This window comes from Danio aesculapii, chromosome 7, assembly GCF_903798145.1.
Source record: "Danio aesculapii chromosome 7, fDanAes4.1, whole genome shotgun sequence".
Classification (NCBI taxonomy): Eukaryota; Metazoa; Chordata; class Actinopteri; order Cypriniformes; family Danionidae; genus Danio; species Danio aesculapii.
Genome location: NC_079441.1, coordinates 15,823,846 through 15,839,368, shown reverse-complemented (window position 1 = coordinate 15,839,368; position 15,523 = coordinate 15,823,846). Strand labels below are relative to the sequence as shown.

The 15,523-nt window shown below is 35.4% G+C and overlaps 2 protein-coding genes across 3 annotated transcripts in view; one reads left to right on the top strand and one right to left on the bottom strand.

The window, feature by feature from the left end:
• The window catches only part of eml3 (EMAP like 3), an 84,982-nt gene extending 80,159 nt beyond the window's left edge, over window positions 1-4,823 (bottom strand). The window contains exon 1 of one of the 2 annotated variants that reach the window (XM_056461114.1): window positions 4,440-4,823. In XM_056461114.1, the coding sequence (XP_056317089.1) occupies window positions 4,440-4,464 (25 nt within the window). In that variant the 5' untranslated portion in view covers window positions 4,465-4,823. The remainder of the gene's footprint in view (window positions 1-4,439) is intronic. The other variant, XM_056461115.1, reaches the window with a different exon arrangement.
• A 138-nt stretch (window positions 4,824-4,961) lies between these two features.
• ecsit (ECSIT signaling integrator) lies at window positions 4,962-14,741 on the top strand. Its single transcript, XM_056461116.1, is given in 9 exon segments — window positions 4,962-5,069; window positions 5,909-6,099; window positions 6,450-6,570; window positions 6,573-6,863; window positions 6,974-7,197; window positions 8,931-8,988; window positions 9,250-9,398; window positions 11,486-11,606; window positions 14,361-14,741. Coding segments are annotated over 8 exon segments (1,377 nt in total). The 5' UTR covers window positions 4,962-5,069; window positions 5,909-5,940; the 3' UTR covers window positions 14,615-14,741.
• The last annotated feature ends 782 nt before the right edge of the window (window positions 14,742-15,523 follow it).

Genomic DNA, 15,523 nt, shown 5'->3' with positions numbered 1-15,523 from the left:
ATTCTTCCTTTGCTTTGTCCTGTTTCTAGTCCAAATATCTAAAAAGTCTTTGATCCAGTAATAATATTGTTTTGTTTGCACCTGAAGGAATTAATCATTTTTTTTAATTATCTCCCAGTGTGGCAAGTAAAATGATCTTGTTTTCACTTTGAAATGTAGATATTTGAACTAGAAACAAGACAAAAATTCTAAGTAAGAAAACCTTTTTTGTTGCATAAATCGTATCAATTCTGTATAAATAATTATATAAAATAAATTTTTGTTACACCTCCAAACATCATCATTTTTGTGCTCAAATGTTCTGAACTCTCTTGAAATGCTCAGTCACAGGCCTTAAAAACACAAGCAAACTGTACAAATCGGAGGTTTTCTGTGGCTCCTGCTCATTTCAGACTCAACATTGCTTATCTTGAGATATATCTGGCTCACTATAGAGCAAAAATGATTGATTTTATTTTACTTTCCATTTTTGAATTTATGAGGAAAAAGTTAGGTTATGGATGTGACACCTCTGTGTTATGGATGTGACAGATGTAAAAATTGGCACCTGTGTCACAATAGTAAATCATATATAATTGTTTGAAAACACTGACAGAGACATTTTTGAGTATTTTTACAGTTCTGTAAAATACAAGCATACACAAAAAACCTAAAAGGGTTTTTTTCATGGCAAGGTTGACATTTACATGGAACTGCTCTTTTATGATAGACTTGATTAAGGGTGCTTTTACACTATCACTTTAGGTCCGCACCCGGGTTCGTTTGAATCAGTTCAGTACATTTAACTATTATGATTTGTGAATTAACATTGTCTTCTGAACTCAGGTGCACATCTGTGAACTGTACCCGAGTCCGCTTGAAAGAGGTGGCCTGGGGTATGGTTTGCGTGAACTCTGGTCCGGTTCACTTCTGGTATGAACGCAATCGTACTAAATAACGGAAGTGAAGTTGCTAACTGTACAACAAACTATCGTTTTTATAACGTTCATTCGTCTGTGTGAGTGTCTGTATATCACGTACTGTACCTTGGTGACAAGCAGGGTTGATCCAGGGCAAGCACAGTGATAATGTCTGCTTGTCTCGCCCAACAGCTTCAGCAGACATTGCATTATGTTCTGAATGTTTCTAACATTTTTGCAGCAGATGGACGGGAGTCACTTTCTGTATGTCCAAAACCAAAAGATTCAGGAAAAGCAGAATGACTGTGATGTGCGTTTGTCTTTCCATTTTGGTGATTTGCTTCTGCAGCAGCAGCTTGATGACGCAAGTGTACCAGGGTTCAGAAGGAAAAAAGACGGTGTGAACAAACCAGCCGAGAAGGTGGCAAGGGGAGGCAATCAAACTTGGGTTCAGTCCAGGCAATTGAACCAAGGGTAAAGCACCATACAACTTATAATGGTGTGATTGTTTTGTAAGTGTAGTTCATCTTGAATAAGTGTGAATGCTGACATTTTTCAGAGGCCTCATAAAAGCTACTTTTTCTTAGTTTGTTTTGTACAGTAATTAAGAACTATTTAAACAGTAAATGGACTAAATACAAAATTTCCTTTTTCTTAGTTCGGACCAAACTAACCTAAAAAACTGAATTAATACAAATGTGAGCACACACTTACAGTATTATTTAGATCTTTTGCTATGAACAATATAAAGGTCTTGTGAAATGAAAATAATACATTTTAGATGTTAGTTTCAGGATAGTTAGATAGATCGTTTAGTTTTAAGGATATCTATTAGCTAGTGTGCACCAAAACAGTGACAAATTTAGTGTTTAATTCACTTAAGCCTAAGTGGATCAACGGTTTTATTCACCTCACCTCATACTTGACCAATCTAATGCTCTCTAGAATCAGACATGCCCCGCCCCTTTCAAGATGCTTCTCATTTGCTTTTCATTTGATGCGCTTGAGCTTCATTTGACCACTCTCACTGGCAGAGCTGTGATAAAAAGTAAACATTATTGTTTTTGTGGAGGAGCTATTCTGTCCGCCCTGTCTTCATTTTTCTGTTGAGATTTCATCAAACATCAAATTAAAACTGCACATTTCAAAGCACTTCAGTTTAATTTACTAACTTTATTATTATTATTATTTTATTATTATTAATACTACTAAAAAAAACTTAATAACCCAAAGAAAAGGCTTTAAGACCAAGCGGAATCCTTTATTGGCTGCCTCTTCAGTGGGACTTCAGCTAATCCGTTTTGGCCAATGCTAACAAATATTTTTCACGAGTTTTTTCATCCAGCTGTGCACAAAAATATACAATCTGACATAAGAGAAGTCTTCTTTCGCTACTGTATTGTTCTTAAATAGGAAAAAAAAAACATTTTACAAGTGACTTTCATTCTAAATGTTTTAATTATTATTTTTTAAATGGCAAAATTGAGTTGAATGTGCTGGTCAGTTTGTTATTTGCCTAATAAATGGCCATAGGCAACAGTTTTTAGTTTAAAACTTTAACAGACGCCCTTTTATCCCTAATGATATATGATGTAATAAATTTAAAAATAAGTCTTTTTTTCACATTTCTTTATTCCAAATCTTCGGGAAATATTTTGTACATGAGAAAGTGTGGTTTTGATGACCATCTGACAAGCTAATCCAGTTAAAAATAGTGCTTAAAATGTCACTAAAATGCAGTATTTAAATCTCATAATTAAATGGAAAATGAGGCAAATAACTACTGATAACACTTTTTGAGAAGAAAGAACCACCGCTTTCACCAGGCTTGCTACGGGCCTGCAGGGTCTGGTAAATTATTTAACAATAAAACTAATAGAGACCTAAAAAATAAAATAAACAAGATAACTAGTCATTTCTAACAAATAACTGTTAAAGTGGCTTGCCACAATGTTTCAGAAACAATCAAAGTAAGATAAGAAACAGCCATCAGGCCAACAGAGGAAGTGAGAATTTTCTTTTTCTGTTGTATTCTGTTGACAGAAATTATGCAATGAACTGCCGCTGTTGTTGTTGTAGGTGTAGGTCTGTCATTAAAGCAAAAACATCACAACAAAATGTAACACAAATTCAAACCAAATAGTGCAAAAGATTACACAAAACACTATAAAAATCAATAAAAACAACAGCTTGTGCAGAAATTGATCATATGTTTTCACAAAAATCCATAGTTTCTATAATTAGTGTTAAAAATACATTCAAACGAGCCTCTTAGCAAGGTGCGAATTAAAAACAAGATGTATGGGGGGTTTAATAGTAAGAAATTGCTTTCTCTGATCTCTAATCTTTATAATAAATATTAATCATTAAACATGTTTAGTATAAATATACATTTGATTCCCCTATATATCAATGCTAGGAAAAATATCATTTGATAGTCTGAAACTGGCCGTTCTAGAGCACCGATAGACATCTGAAGTATTTACAAAACACATTTCTTGTAAAATAGGGGTTTATATCTGCATGTAGCCTAAAAAAGAAATATTAGACACATAATAAACCCAATAAATGAAGAGAACTTAAACCAACGGAGTACAGTAAAACCCAATAAATTAAGGCAGCTCAAACTGTTTGGGGAAACCGATTGCTACAAACCATTTGAGTAAAAAAAAAAATCAATCAATCAATATGAGTACTGTGAACATACTCCATTTAAGTTGAATGAGGTATTTAATTAACGCATTGCCTTCAACACTGAGTTCAAAACTCTTCAAATAAGCAGAATTAACTTTCAGTCCATTTTGAGTTAACTACACTCATTTCATTTGATAAAGTTTACTATTAGGTTTTACAGTGTATAATACGTTATCAGAATTTGTGTTTAATTTAGCTAAAGCCGTTGGTTTAAAAGTATTGAACGCATTCTTACGCTAGTCAGGCCTGTTTTCTGATTTTTTTAGACACATTTCAGTTAGCCAGAGCTCCCAGCAAAACACCAGCCTGTCTGGCCACATTACGAGACCAACAAACAAGTTTAGACTTGCTTAAGCTACTCTTTTAGCTCAAATCAAACAATCGTAAACGCTATAATACAATAATTACAGTAACCGTTGTCGGAAACTTTGTTACCATGGTGTTTTTTTTCTACGAGGGAAGCCTGATACAGTGTCAGTAACTGTTACACCCTGCAGTTACATACACACGCGCTTCATATATAATAAAACAACTAGATATACATATAAAAAGTGTATATTCATTAAATAAAGTAAACTTAATTACGGTTTAGTTTAGTTTCAACCGTTTTAACCGCATGTTTAAATGTCAACAGTAGCATGCGTTGCTTCATTCGCATTTTAACAAACTCAGTTGTTGATAGTGTTTAGCTAAACTAAGTTAGTTAACTCAACAACAAACTAAAAACACCAAACTAAAAAAACAAAAGTTGCTTTAACAACAAACTAACGTTAAAAACAAAAGTTCTCGTTTATATTCATGTTACGAAGACATAAACAGAGTAAATGACAGTATTTATCAACTCACCAAGACTGGTCGTAGATCCATCCATGACTGAATCAAACACTCCTTGCAGATTTCACAATTTTCGGATTAAATGAGTATGTCCCATTGGCAGTAAGGCAGTGTGTGCAGTCAGCTGCAGCATTGCCTGGTGTTTGCGGGACCCTCACGCACAATAAACACTGAGCCACTGAGAGGATTGCAGAAGTTGTTGTAACTCTGAAATCACGAATCCAGGAAATGAGCACAGAGTGAATCTATCTTTCGCATGAGGAGGCAAGTGCAACTCAGGCTGGATTCGCTCCAGAAACCGCGTCCGTGTAAAAAACGTTGATTTCTAATTCATCCTTCTCTCCACGCGAAGCGAAACTGAAATAAATCGCGCTAATCCGCTGCTCTACCGTTCCCTCTCTCAAAACCCCGCTTAAAGGCAAACTAAAAACAAAACTTTGACAGCTGCAGATGGGAGTTTTTTTAGTCGATACATCTCTGCCATCTAGTGTTGATGGATTGAATAACGTAGGAACCAATATATGAGGGAATGCGTCTTTCTAGCGTTTCAGGGGGAGGTTTGTGGATGGCGCACCAGGAAACTCGCCGGTGCGTGTTTGAAGGAGACTTGACAGCAAAATGAACCCACTCAATTCAGGGATCGTGAGTACATTTAAAGTATTATTTACGCTTGTTTTGTAATTCATAGTCTATTTTTTATTTCGGATAATTATAAATATGATACAATCCAACAGCGAAAGCCACAGATAATGTGATTGTTGCATTATATAATCATGCATTACACTTGTTTGGCATTGAATTCCCAGAATAAATAGATAGATAGATAGATAGATAGATGTCACAAAGTGATGATCATTGATTTTAATTGAATCATTTAGATATACCTCTATTAAGAAATATTGAGACCACTTGAAAATCCCGTTTTTATGCTCCAAATCTAATTATTTAATATGGGGAAGCAATTAGAATATTAGAATAAAGTATAATTTAAAAAGCGATATTTTGAAGAAAGCTAGAAACCTGTCAACATTAACATCTACAGAAGGAAAACCTGTCACCAACTTTTATCATAGGAAAACCTGTCACCATTGACTTCTATAGTAGGGAAAACCTGTCACCATTGACTTCTATAGTAGGGAAAAACCTGTCACAATTGACTTGTATAGTAGAAAAACTATTGTCTTCTATAGTAAGGGAACCTGTCACTATTGTCTTCTATAGTAGGAACAGGTTTTCAGCCTTCTTCAAAATATCTTTCTTTGAGTTCCAGTCCACTTGAAACCACTTTGGAACAAGGGAAAGGTGAGTAAATGATAGATTTACAGTTTTGGATGAACCATGCCTTTAACATAACAGTATATCATGACAAACTCCTGAGAAACAGAGAACTTCCAAGTGGTTAAGTTATTTTTAATTACGTTAAGATACATTGTTGTCACAAAGAGTTAAATATTCTAATACGTTCTGTTGTTTCCTTCTAGGCTTATTTCAGTACATCTGTAATTGATCTGAAATGATTTGTGATGTCGTCATCATGAGCGCCTCTCATCATCTGCTACGGTTGCAGTGCGTCAGGTGCGTTTCCCGTTTTTTGGGAACCCCTGTAAGGCGAGTGATCCTGCCTGGCCGAGCACATCTGAAAACCCCTGGATCACAGCACATCCATGTTCAGGTACATCTTTACATCTGAATAATGCTGGATTAGAGACTGTGGGTGCCTGCATTAAAGGGATAGTTCACCCCTACTATTTACACAGTGTTTACAAACTTTCTTTATTCTCTTGAACACAAAAGAAGATATTTTGAAGAAAGCTGAAAACCTGTAACCATTGATGTCCATAGTAGGAACAAAAATACTATGGAAGTCAATGGTTACAGGTTTTAAGCATTCTTCAAAATATCTTCTTTTGTGTTCAACAGAATAAAGAAATGTTTGGAACATTTACTCACCTTTTACTTGATGACACAATTTCATTTTTTTGTGAACGGTCCCTTTAACCCCTCTGCTTGTTTGTTTTTTAGCTCCTGAGGCCATTCCACCGCAGTGCAGTGTGTTCCACGGACCGCCAAAATCGGACAGACATTGAAAAATTAGTTGAGGACGAGACACGTCATAAAGACAAAACTTTAGTCACGCATGATGATATTTTGACCGAGCTGCTGGAGACTCAAAAACCAAAGTCGAATTTAACAGGGTCGTGGAAGTTTTCAAAAGCAAGGACATTCGGCGACGAGGGCATGTGGAGTTTATATACGCTGCCCTGAAGAAGATGCCCGAATTTGGTGTCGAATGTGACGTTACCGTTTACAACAAACTCCTGGATGTGTTTCCTAAAGAGGTGTTTGTGCCACAAAACTTCATACAGAGGATGTTCAACCACTACCCACGGCAGCAAGAGTGTGGAGTCCAGGTGCTGGAGCAGATGGAGAATTATGGTGTGTACTTGTGTGTTTTTGTTTTGAGAAAATAGAAACTGATTAAATTGCGTCATTGATTTTTATTTTTATTTTGTTTTTTTAATTCTTTGCCTTCAATATTTTGCCAGGTGTCATGCCGAACATAGAAACCAAAGTTTTATTGGTTCAGATTTTTGGGGAGAAGAGTCATCCCATAAGGAAGTTCCAGCGTATCATGTACTGGTTTCCTAAATTCAAGCACACAAACCCATACCCCGTCCCACATGTGCTTCCCAGTGATCCAGTAGAGCTTGCTCAATTCAGTCTAACACGGATTGCTGCTGATCTGGATGCTAAAATAACAATCTACCAGGTATGTTTATTTAAGTTTGACAAGGTTGCATTTCTGTGATAGTACAGTGTAGTGATATACAGGGTTCCCACTTTTTCATGAACGCCACATTCAGGGCTTTTTTTAAAGCACCATTCATTTTAAATCAAGCACCTTTGTAATTAATACCACAGCATATGTAGCACCATGAAAGTCCTTACTGTACTTAACATTTCATTTACACTTAATATTTACATTACAAATGTACAAATTACAGAGTAATTTTCAAACATTTTAACTGTTTAAACAGTCATTTTTAAAGAACTCCTATAACATGTTTAAATGCAGATTTTGAAATATTGATAAATGATTATATTTTATTTTCTATTTACATTTAAGATTTTTTTTTAAGATTATTATATTTCTGGGGGTTTTTGTGTTCTGTTTTTGACATCAGCACAGTACTATTTTTATTTTATTTCAAATCTAATTCAAGCAATTTCAAGCACCTATGTTGTTTTTGAGTATTTTCCAGGCCTTAAATCCTTATGCCTGAAATTAATGAGCTTTCAAGAAGGGTGGAAACCCTGGAAATATTATACCAATTTAAAATAAATTTTCTATTTTTAATATTTTATTCTGATTTAATTAATTATATTTGAATATATTTTAAAATGTAATTTATTCAGGGTGTCCACGGAGTCTTAAAGTTTTAGGCCTTAAGTCTTAAATTCACTGAAATATTGTGTTGTAGGTCTTAAATCATTTTAAACAGGTCTTAATTTACCTATGTCCAGGTAAAGCTAACTTATCGGGCCGACACACAACAACAGTTTTTTTATATTTAAGGTTTTTTTTATTGCAAAGAAATGCAATTCAAAACAGCTGTAAAGACATTTACAGAAAATTCTCAAATTCATTCACTGATTTATTTTCTTTTCGGCTTAGTCTCTTTATTAATCTGGGGTCGCCACAGCAGAATGAACCGCCAACTTATCCAGCACGTTTTACGCAGCAGATGCCCTTCCAGCCGCAACCCATCTTTGGGAAACATCCATACACTCACTCACACACTACAGACAATTTAGCCTTCCCAATTCACCTGTACCGCATCTCTTTGGACTGTGGTAAAAACTGAAGCACCCAGAGGAAACCCACGCGAACGCAGGGAGAACATGCAAACTCCACACAGAAAAGCCAACTGACCCAGCCGAGGCTCAAACCAGCGACCTTCTTGCTGTGAGGCGACAGCACTACCTACTGCGCCACTGCGTTGCCTATTTTCCAAAATAAATTTGCTAATCTAATTTAGAAAACTAAAGCAACACATCTATTACATGATCTTCCATTAATACAAAAACTATTTACAGACGTTAACCTGACCATTAGAAAAAATCCTTAGTGTTTAGCCCTGTATATGCCTAAAATTTCATTCATAATAGTGTTAAAAAGTCTTACATTTGACTTGAAGAAACCTGCAGAAACCCTTTTTATTCCACTGATGCAATGCTGAATATTCAGCAGCCATTTTTTTCAATCATTGTAATACACAGATTTGTTTCTTAGGAAACAATTATTATTATCCTATTGAAAACTGTTTATTTCTGATTTAAGAAACATTATAAATCTCTGTAGTGTATTTTGTATTTAAAGTGCCTCTGCTAAAAAGAATCTCATTGCTCTCATACTTTTTATGGTAGTGTGTATTTCACAATATTAGGAAATAATGGCTTTCAGTCTGATAAATGTGATTTATTATATTTTAATCTTTGCAGTATCCATCAACAGACATCACAGAATCAGGAGAAGAGATCACACGTCCTCATATTGTTGGTACGTACTGTAGGAATAACCATTAAATGAGTTTTCCATGTCTTTTTACTGCCACAGAAAATATGAAAAACTCATTTGTTTATAAAAAAAGGGTCCTTTTAATACAAATTGATGCTATCCACTAATTAATTAAATAAGCCCTAAGGTTTTTAAGAATGTTTGTAACCAGTTGATGATGGCCATTAACTTTTATAGCATTTCTGGATATTGTTTGGTGAAATAAGCACGAAAAAAAGCCTATTGCATCTTTCATGTTGTCAGGTATTCAAAGTCCAGACCAGCGCTCTCTTCTGGCCAAACACAACCCCTGCAAGCCTGTGTTTGTGGAAGGCCCATATCCACTGTGGCTCAGGCAAAAGTGTGTTCATTACTACCTACTCAGAGCAGACCCTATACCAGCTGAGGAAAAGGTACTGGCATCGGGCTACTGATGGCATTTAATATATTAACATTCACATATTTTATGTTCTTTTGAAATTAGCCTCTTATGGTGCCTAAAGCTGCATTTGTTTAATTACAAATACGTAAAAGTACCTTCTTATTATTATTATCAAAACTGAAGAGTTTTTACTGCCTAAAATTATTGTGGAAACTTAGTTTAATAGTTTAGATGAAATTTTTTTATACATTTAGCAAGGATGGATCTAATTAATTGACCCATTGCTAAGCCACACCCGAAACCGCCACACACCAATCGTGGCTTAGCAACCGTAGCTACGTGCAGGAGGCCTGTCAAGCTTTTGAGAGGTAAACAAGCCAAAGCATTGTGCGTATGGATTGTGCAAATCTGTTACCGGTATTCTCTATATTATGAGCACTGCTTCGTTTAAGCCCTCGCAACAGTAGTCATAGTAATAGCAATCATATTTCCATCTGTTTCAAGCTACGAATATTTGAAATTACATATCAACAGAACAAAACGGAGATGTGATCACAATTGGAGCACTTGCGATCAATATACTTCACCCGCAGCTGTTTTTCAGTCATTTATAACCCTCATGTCCATGTCAGAGCTAATATTCACTGTTTTCACCTGCCTTTTAGAGATTTAGTCATTGGTAGGGCCAGATGGAATCTGCAGATGTTTTTTGCTATTTCTGCTGAGAATTTTGGTAAAAATTTGCGGATTTCTGCTAAATTATTTTGGGAGTATCATAACTAAAACCTTAATATGTGAAATAAAAAATACCTTTTTAACTTTTATTTAATGTTTAAATTGCAAATCCAATTAGATTCACTTCATTTGGTAAACAAAGCAGGTCTCTCATATAATATATCTACTAAAAGACAGAAAATATTACTGTACAAACTGCATTGTACATAAATCAGACGAACATTTTCATATTAGTCAATAATATTACTGTAATTAATTAAAAAACTGAATAAATATAGATTTACACACATTTATTCGAGTAAATAAACAGAATTAATGATGGGCTAAAAATCTGAGGAAATCTGTGGAATTCTGCGCGCACAGACTCCGTGTGGGCCTAGTCATTGGTGACGGCGTTGTAGCCGGTTAGTGTCTGCTTTTATATTTGATGTCTGATTAATATTTGCTGGTAAGGAAAATCTACTTGTTCACTTCTGCTATCAATACTTTGATTTGCATTTCAATTTATTTATTTTCCACTTAACAGCAAATTAGAATAGAAACTGTATAAAAAGCACACAAACATACTGACAGTAATAGGTGCTGTAGATTGTTATGGGTCAATGATGCTAATATTTGGCACAAATCCATCAGTTTCCCCTTTCTGGCTGTTCTTTCTATAAATGAATTCTATAGAAGCACTGTTCACGCGTGTTTCCTCGTCGGTTAGTAACGCCATATTTCATTGCACAACAATTAATCTATCAGGCTTTTTGACTAAAAATAGAGAAATTACGGTTTAATTTGTTATCATTAGATTATTTTAAAATTTCACCTCTCCTGCTGTGCATGCGTTGAATGGTCAGCTTATGAGGTGGCTAAGCTAAGCTAGCTTCAATTTTGATTGAATTATTCTCTAATCGGTTGCCTTTTATGTCATGAATATACCCCTGAAATGCATTCTGCTGTCCTTTTTTGCCTGGCTTTCTCAGATATCTTACCTGTTCGGCAAAAATGACTAATATCCCTGGCATTGTGTGACACCGGCACATACATATTGTAATAGACGTGCCAGGCACGAAAGCTTGACAGGCGTAGCAACAGTACCTAAGGAGGGTGGGGCTTAGCGAAGGGTCAATTGAAAGACAATCGACAGTCTGTGTTAATTATGTTACAAAGGAAATCAATTTTCAAATAAATTGTGCTTAACTGTTTTTATGCATCAAATAATACTATATGCAGTAAAAACTATTTTCAACAGCATCATGTTATTTAAATCCTTAATTCAAATCCAATAATCATTTGGAATGAGTAGTAATTAATTAATACTGCAAGGCTTAACAATAAAATCAATTGATTCTTCGAGAATTTGAATTCTAGATTAAGCATCTGATTTCTCGTCAGGTTGAGGAAGAAATTGACCCTGAGATGATCTGCCCAGAGCAGAGTCTGTTCTTCCCTCAGCGAGTGGAGCTTGATCTGAATGTAGACATGGGTGACGATCACAGTTTCAATGTGGATGACGGTGAGACTCCTACTGCTTTATTAACTGAGGCTATGTTTACATGACGATGATGTAGCCAAAATTGGGAACATTTTACGTCTACATGTTCAAAATTGAGTTTACAAAACAATCCACCTTTACAGACAGCTGCAAAAATGGCCAAAAATGCTGTATTAAATATTAATAAATAATGATCTGCAGTTATAATCAACTCATGTTTATAGAAAAGTTAGTAATAAACATTTCTACACAAGTATTTATGTGTATAAAGCATCTGTTTTGTGAGAAGTGCTTCTCATATGATATGTGAACGACCTGTACAGCTTTATAGGACATTTCCTTGAGCGAGAATGATGTTGACTAAAACTTTGTCGTACACCATGCCCACCAAAAGAGTACCCTTGGTACCCTTTAGGCAGTGGAAATGCAAGCATGATAAAAGGGACCCGAACTGTACCAGTTAGTGGAGACGGGCCTATACAGTATGCAGCTTCTTCTCCAACTGTTTAGATTCACAGACATAACCAGCATTCTTAACACAACACAACCTTTTGTGTATTAAAAAAATGTTTCAATATTCTATGCATAGAGTCATCTGACGGCCAAATTCTGTGTGCATACTTCATCTATGTGCTTATAAACCGTTTGATTGGCAAGGCTTAAAGTACACATGAAATCAAACCAATCATATTGATTTTGTTAGCTCACATTGTTAGTTTTGTAGTGAACAATTCATCTATGCATGCCATTAGGAGAAAAAAAATAGTTTGCCCTTGTAATCTAAAATTGAAATCTGAAAACGCACTTCCTGTTTGTTTTCAGTTATATTGGGGGTAAGGTATTGGTTGGAGGTGCATTAAATATGTTAACCACACCTCTCCAATTGTTGGCAGCGCTATGACAACAAACAGAAATGGTGAGGAGAGGTGTCTGTTAGTTTGTAATAACTCTCCCGAAACCCTTTTCCCGATCTTTCTGAATAAAAAGCCTACTTTACTACATCCAATAAGCTCGCAGTAGAAAAAACAAGCCACTCCCACTGTTTTCTAATTTAATATTCCGTTTCTCCAGGAACTGAGTCACAATTAGAGCTGCACGATTCTGACTAAAATGAGAATCACGATTTTTTGCTCAAAACGAAGATCACGATTTTCTCACGATTCTGTAGATGTAAAATAAAGGATAATATGAGTAGGCTATTATTATTGTTATTACCCAAATATATGGTAAAACAACAATATTAATATTAGGCCTATGTGTAGCTCTACTGTTGATTAAACTGCAACATTTTGTATAGACTTGGAATGGTAGAATTGAACAGACTTTAAAAATGTGCTGACATATGCTTGTCATTTGTCATTGACAGCATTATTAGACCATTTGCTCACTGGTAAAATTAAACATTTGTCATTATCAGATTCCCTCTTGCATTTATGTAATGTTATATAGGCTAGAGTAGTTATACTGACACCGTTAAACATTTATTTTCATGCACAACACCTTGTGTTCGCTATGAAAGGGAAAAAATCTAATGCTTGTGGTAATTAGAACTCTAAAATGTGATATGATAATTTAAATGATGTGTGACCAGTTTCACTTTCCTGGCTGCAGTCACCCTGTAAAAAAACATACATGGAAATCATACTTCCCGCGTGGCTTCAAAACGATCGCTCTGTGCAACAGATTAAACATTATTAACAGCTTTATTAGCTGTTATTCACAGCCTATGCAGGTTCTATTCACTAACGTAGACATTATTGGCAGGCATGTGCACGTCCTCTCAGTAGTAAACAAACACTGCGTCCGCTCACGTGGGATTTAAAATTTTTTTTTTGAGCCCACAAATGTGTAATTACATTTCAGACAGAAATGAAATTGAGGTGAATTATACCTTATAAATACAGTATGTGACACTTTTGAAGCCATTTGCTGTCCATGTTGCTGTGAAGACTTGTGTGTCCGCCTTTATGCTTCTCTCCTGACCTTGAAAATATAACTGGCTAAATCGTAGAATATTAAGATCACGTATAAGGTCGAATCAATATTGCGATCCAATTGCGAAGATTGCAAGATTCAATTAATCGTGCAGCCCTAGTCACAATACGAAAAAAAGTCATAGTTTGCAATTCATGCAGACTTTAAAAGCCAGACAGATGTTTTGTTTGTTGTTGCCAGAGTAATGCCGCAGTCACACTAGAGTTTGAGCTTGCAACGCAATCGTACAGCGCTGCGAAAAGGGGCGGGATTAAACAAGATAATTAGACGTTTTAAAAATCAAGCGATTGGTCCATTTATAAAATTTCTGTCCAGAGAGGTCATGTTTTGATCCTCGATTGGTCTCATGCAGTCAAGTGATGCGATTTCGCAGGTCAGAGTTCACAAAGCTTGAACTTTGCAATGCAGTGATTTGCGAAACTTGACGCACAAACTTGCGTTTCCGGTCTGACGCATTCGCATGCGTATAAATGGAAGTCTATGGGGAGAAAAGTCCAGTGTGACCGCAGTTTAACTGATGCACAAGCTGTGAAGGCCCACTTCTGGAAAAGGGGCGGGAAGAAGCAGCAGCTCATTTGCATTTCAAGTAATATACACAAAAATAGCGTTTTTTGCTTCCCTAAAAAAACATGGCATTTACAGCATGGAATAATAAATAATCTGTAAAGTCTTATTTAATCTCTTAAAATGATAATAAATGGAATTATTTGCATATAATTCCTAATTTTAAGCAATAAAACCTAATTTTAAGCAATGCTTTCTGCTGATTTGCTCCTGCAGTGGAAGAGGGGGCAGTTTATGCTATGTGTATGGCCGGCCAGGGTGACCAAGCCACTCTGTCTCAGTGGATTTCTGGTCTTCAGGAGACCTGTCCCATATTGGGCCAGATTCCTACAGTGTTTCGACTGGAGTCTGGATCCAGAGAACTGCAAACCTCAACAGATGCTCAGCAAAGACCCGAACAGGAGGCTGAAACAGATCAAATTATAGAGGACGACGAAGAACCGCGACACTCACGAGGAGTCAAACAGTAAGAGTTTGGCGTTTCACGGTGGCATGTCAGTGGATGGGCTGTTTATGAAGATCTCAGTGAATATCTAGAAGACTTTGGGAGCTGTACATTAATCCAAACTAAATATTTTCAATGTACTTGATGTATTGTAATGTCTCATTTCAGTTAGTTACCAGATACGGACTGATGTTTGGTCCGTTACACGCTATTTTTGAGATCTGTATAAATTATGCAAAGTGTCTGTATACTGTATTACAAACTGATCTGGTAGTGCATTAAAACATTTCTTCAGTATTTTGATTTTGTAGGCTGTTTATTTACGTTAAAGATAAATATGAAAAAAATGTCATATAAATACATACATTAAATATATATATAAAAAAGTATTTTAGCTGACATTTTAAGGTATTGGTGTTAAAAACAACTTAATTTTTTACAATTTGAAGCAAATGTATACCTGTATTGTAGCTAAACCTCTATGTAATCACTCCAAAATTCAAAAACTACTTTATAAAAAGGTTTATATATTGCTAAAAGACATGCAAGGCTAGTTGTTTGAAATTAAAGACAATAAAACAAAAAATGCAAAAGATTTAGTAGATAGACTAAAGCAAAATTCATTTAATGTTTACCTCCTTTATATGTTTGCTGAACTGTATATGATCTTTGATGATTCTCATCCTTGTACTTTTTTAAAATTGTGGTTTAACCAAACATTTGCACACGCTGCACAAATATTTACCACACTCTCAGCTAGTAATTAACTACAGCGGTCTAACATAAATTATATCTGATAGTTCATTCTATAAACTATATATAGCGAGGGAGAGAGTAACCAATCATGTATTCAAGACATCAATTCTAAGGCTCATGAAAAATCAACAAATGAAGTACAAAATAATATATACATTATGCAGCGCAAAAATTTATT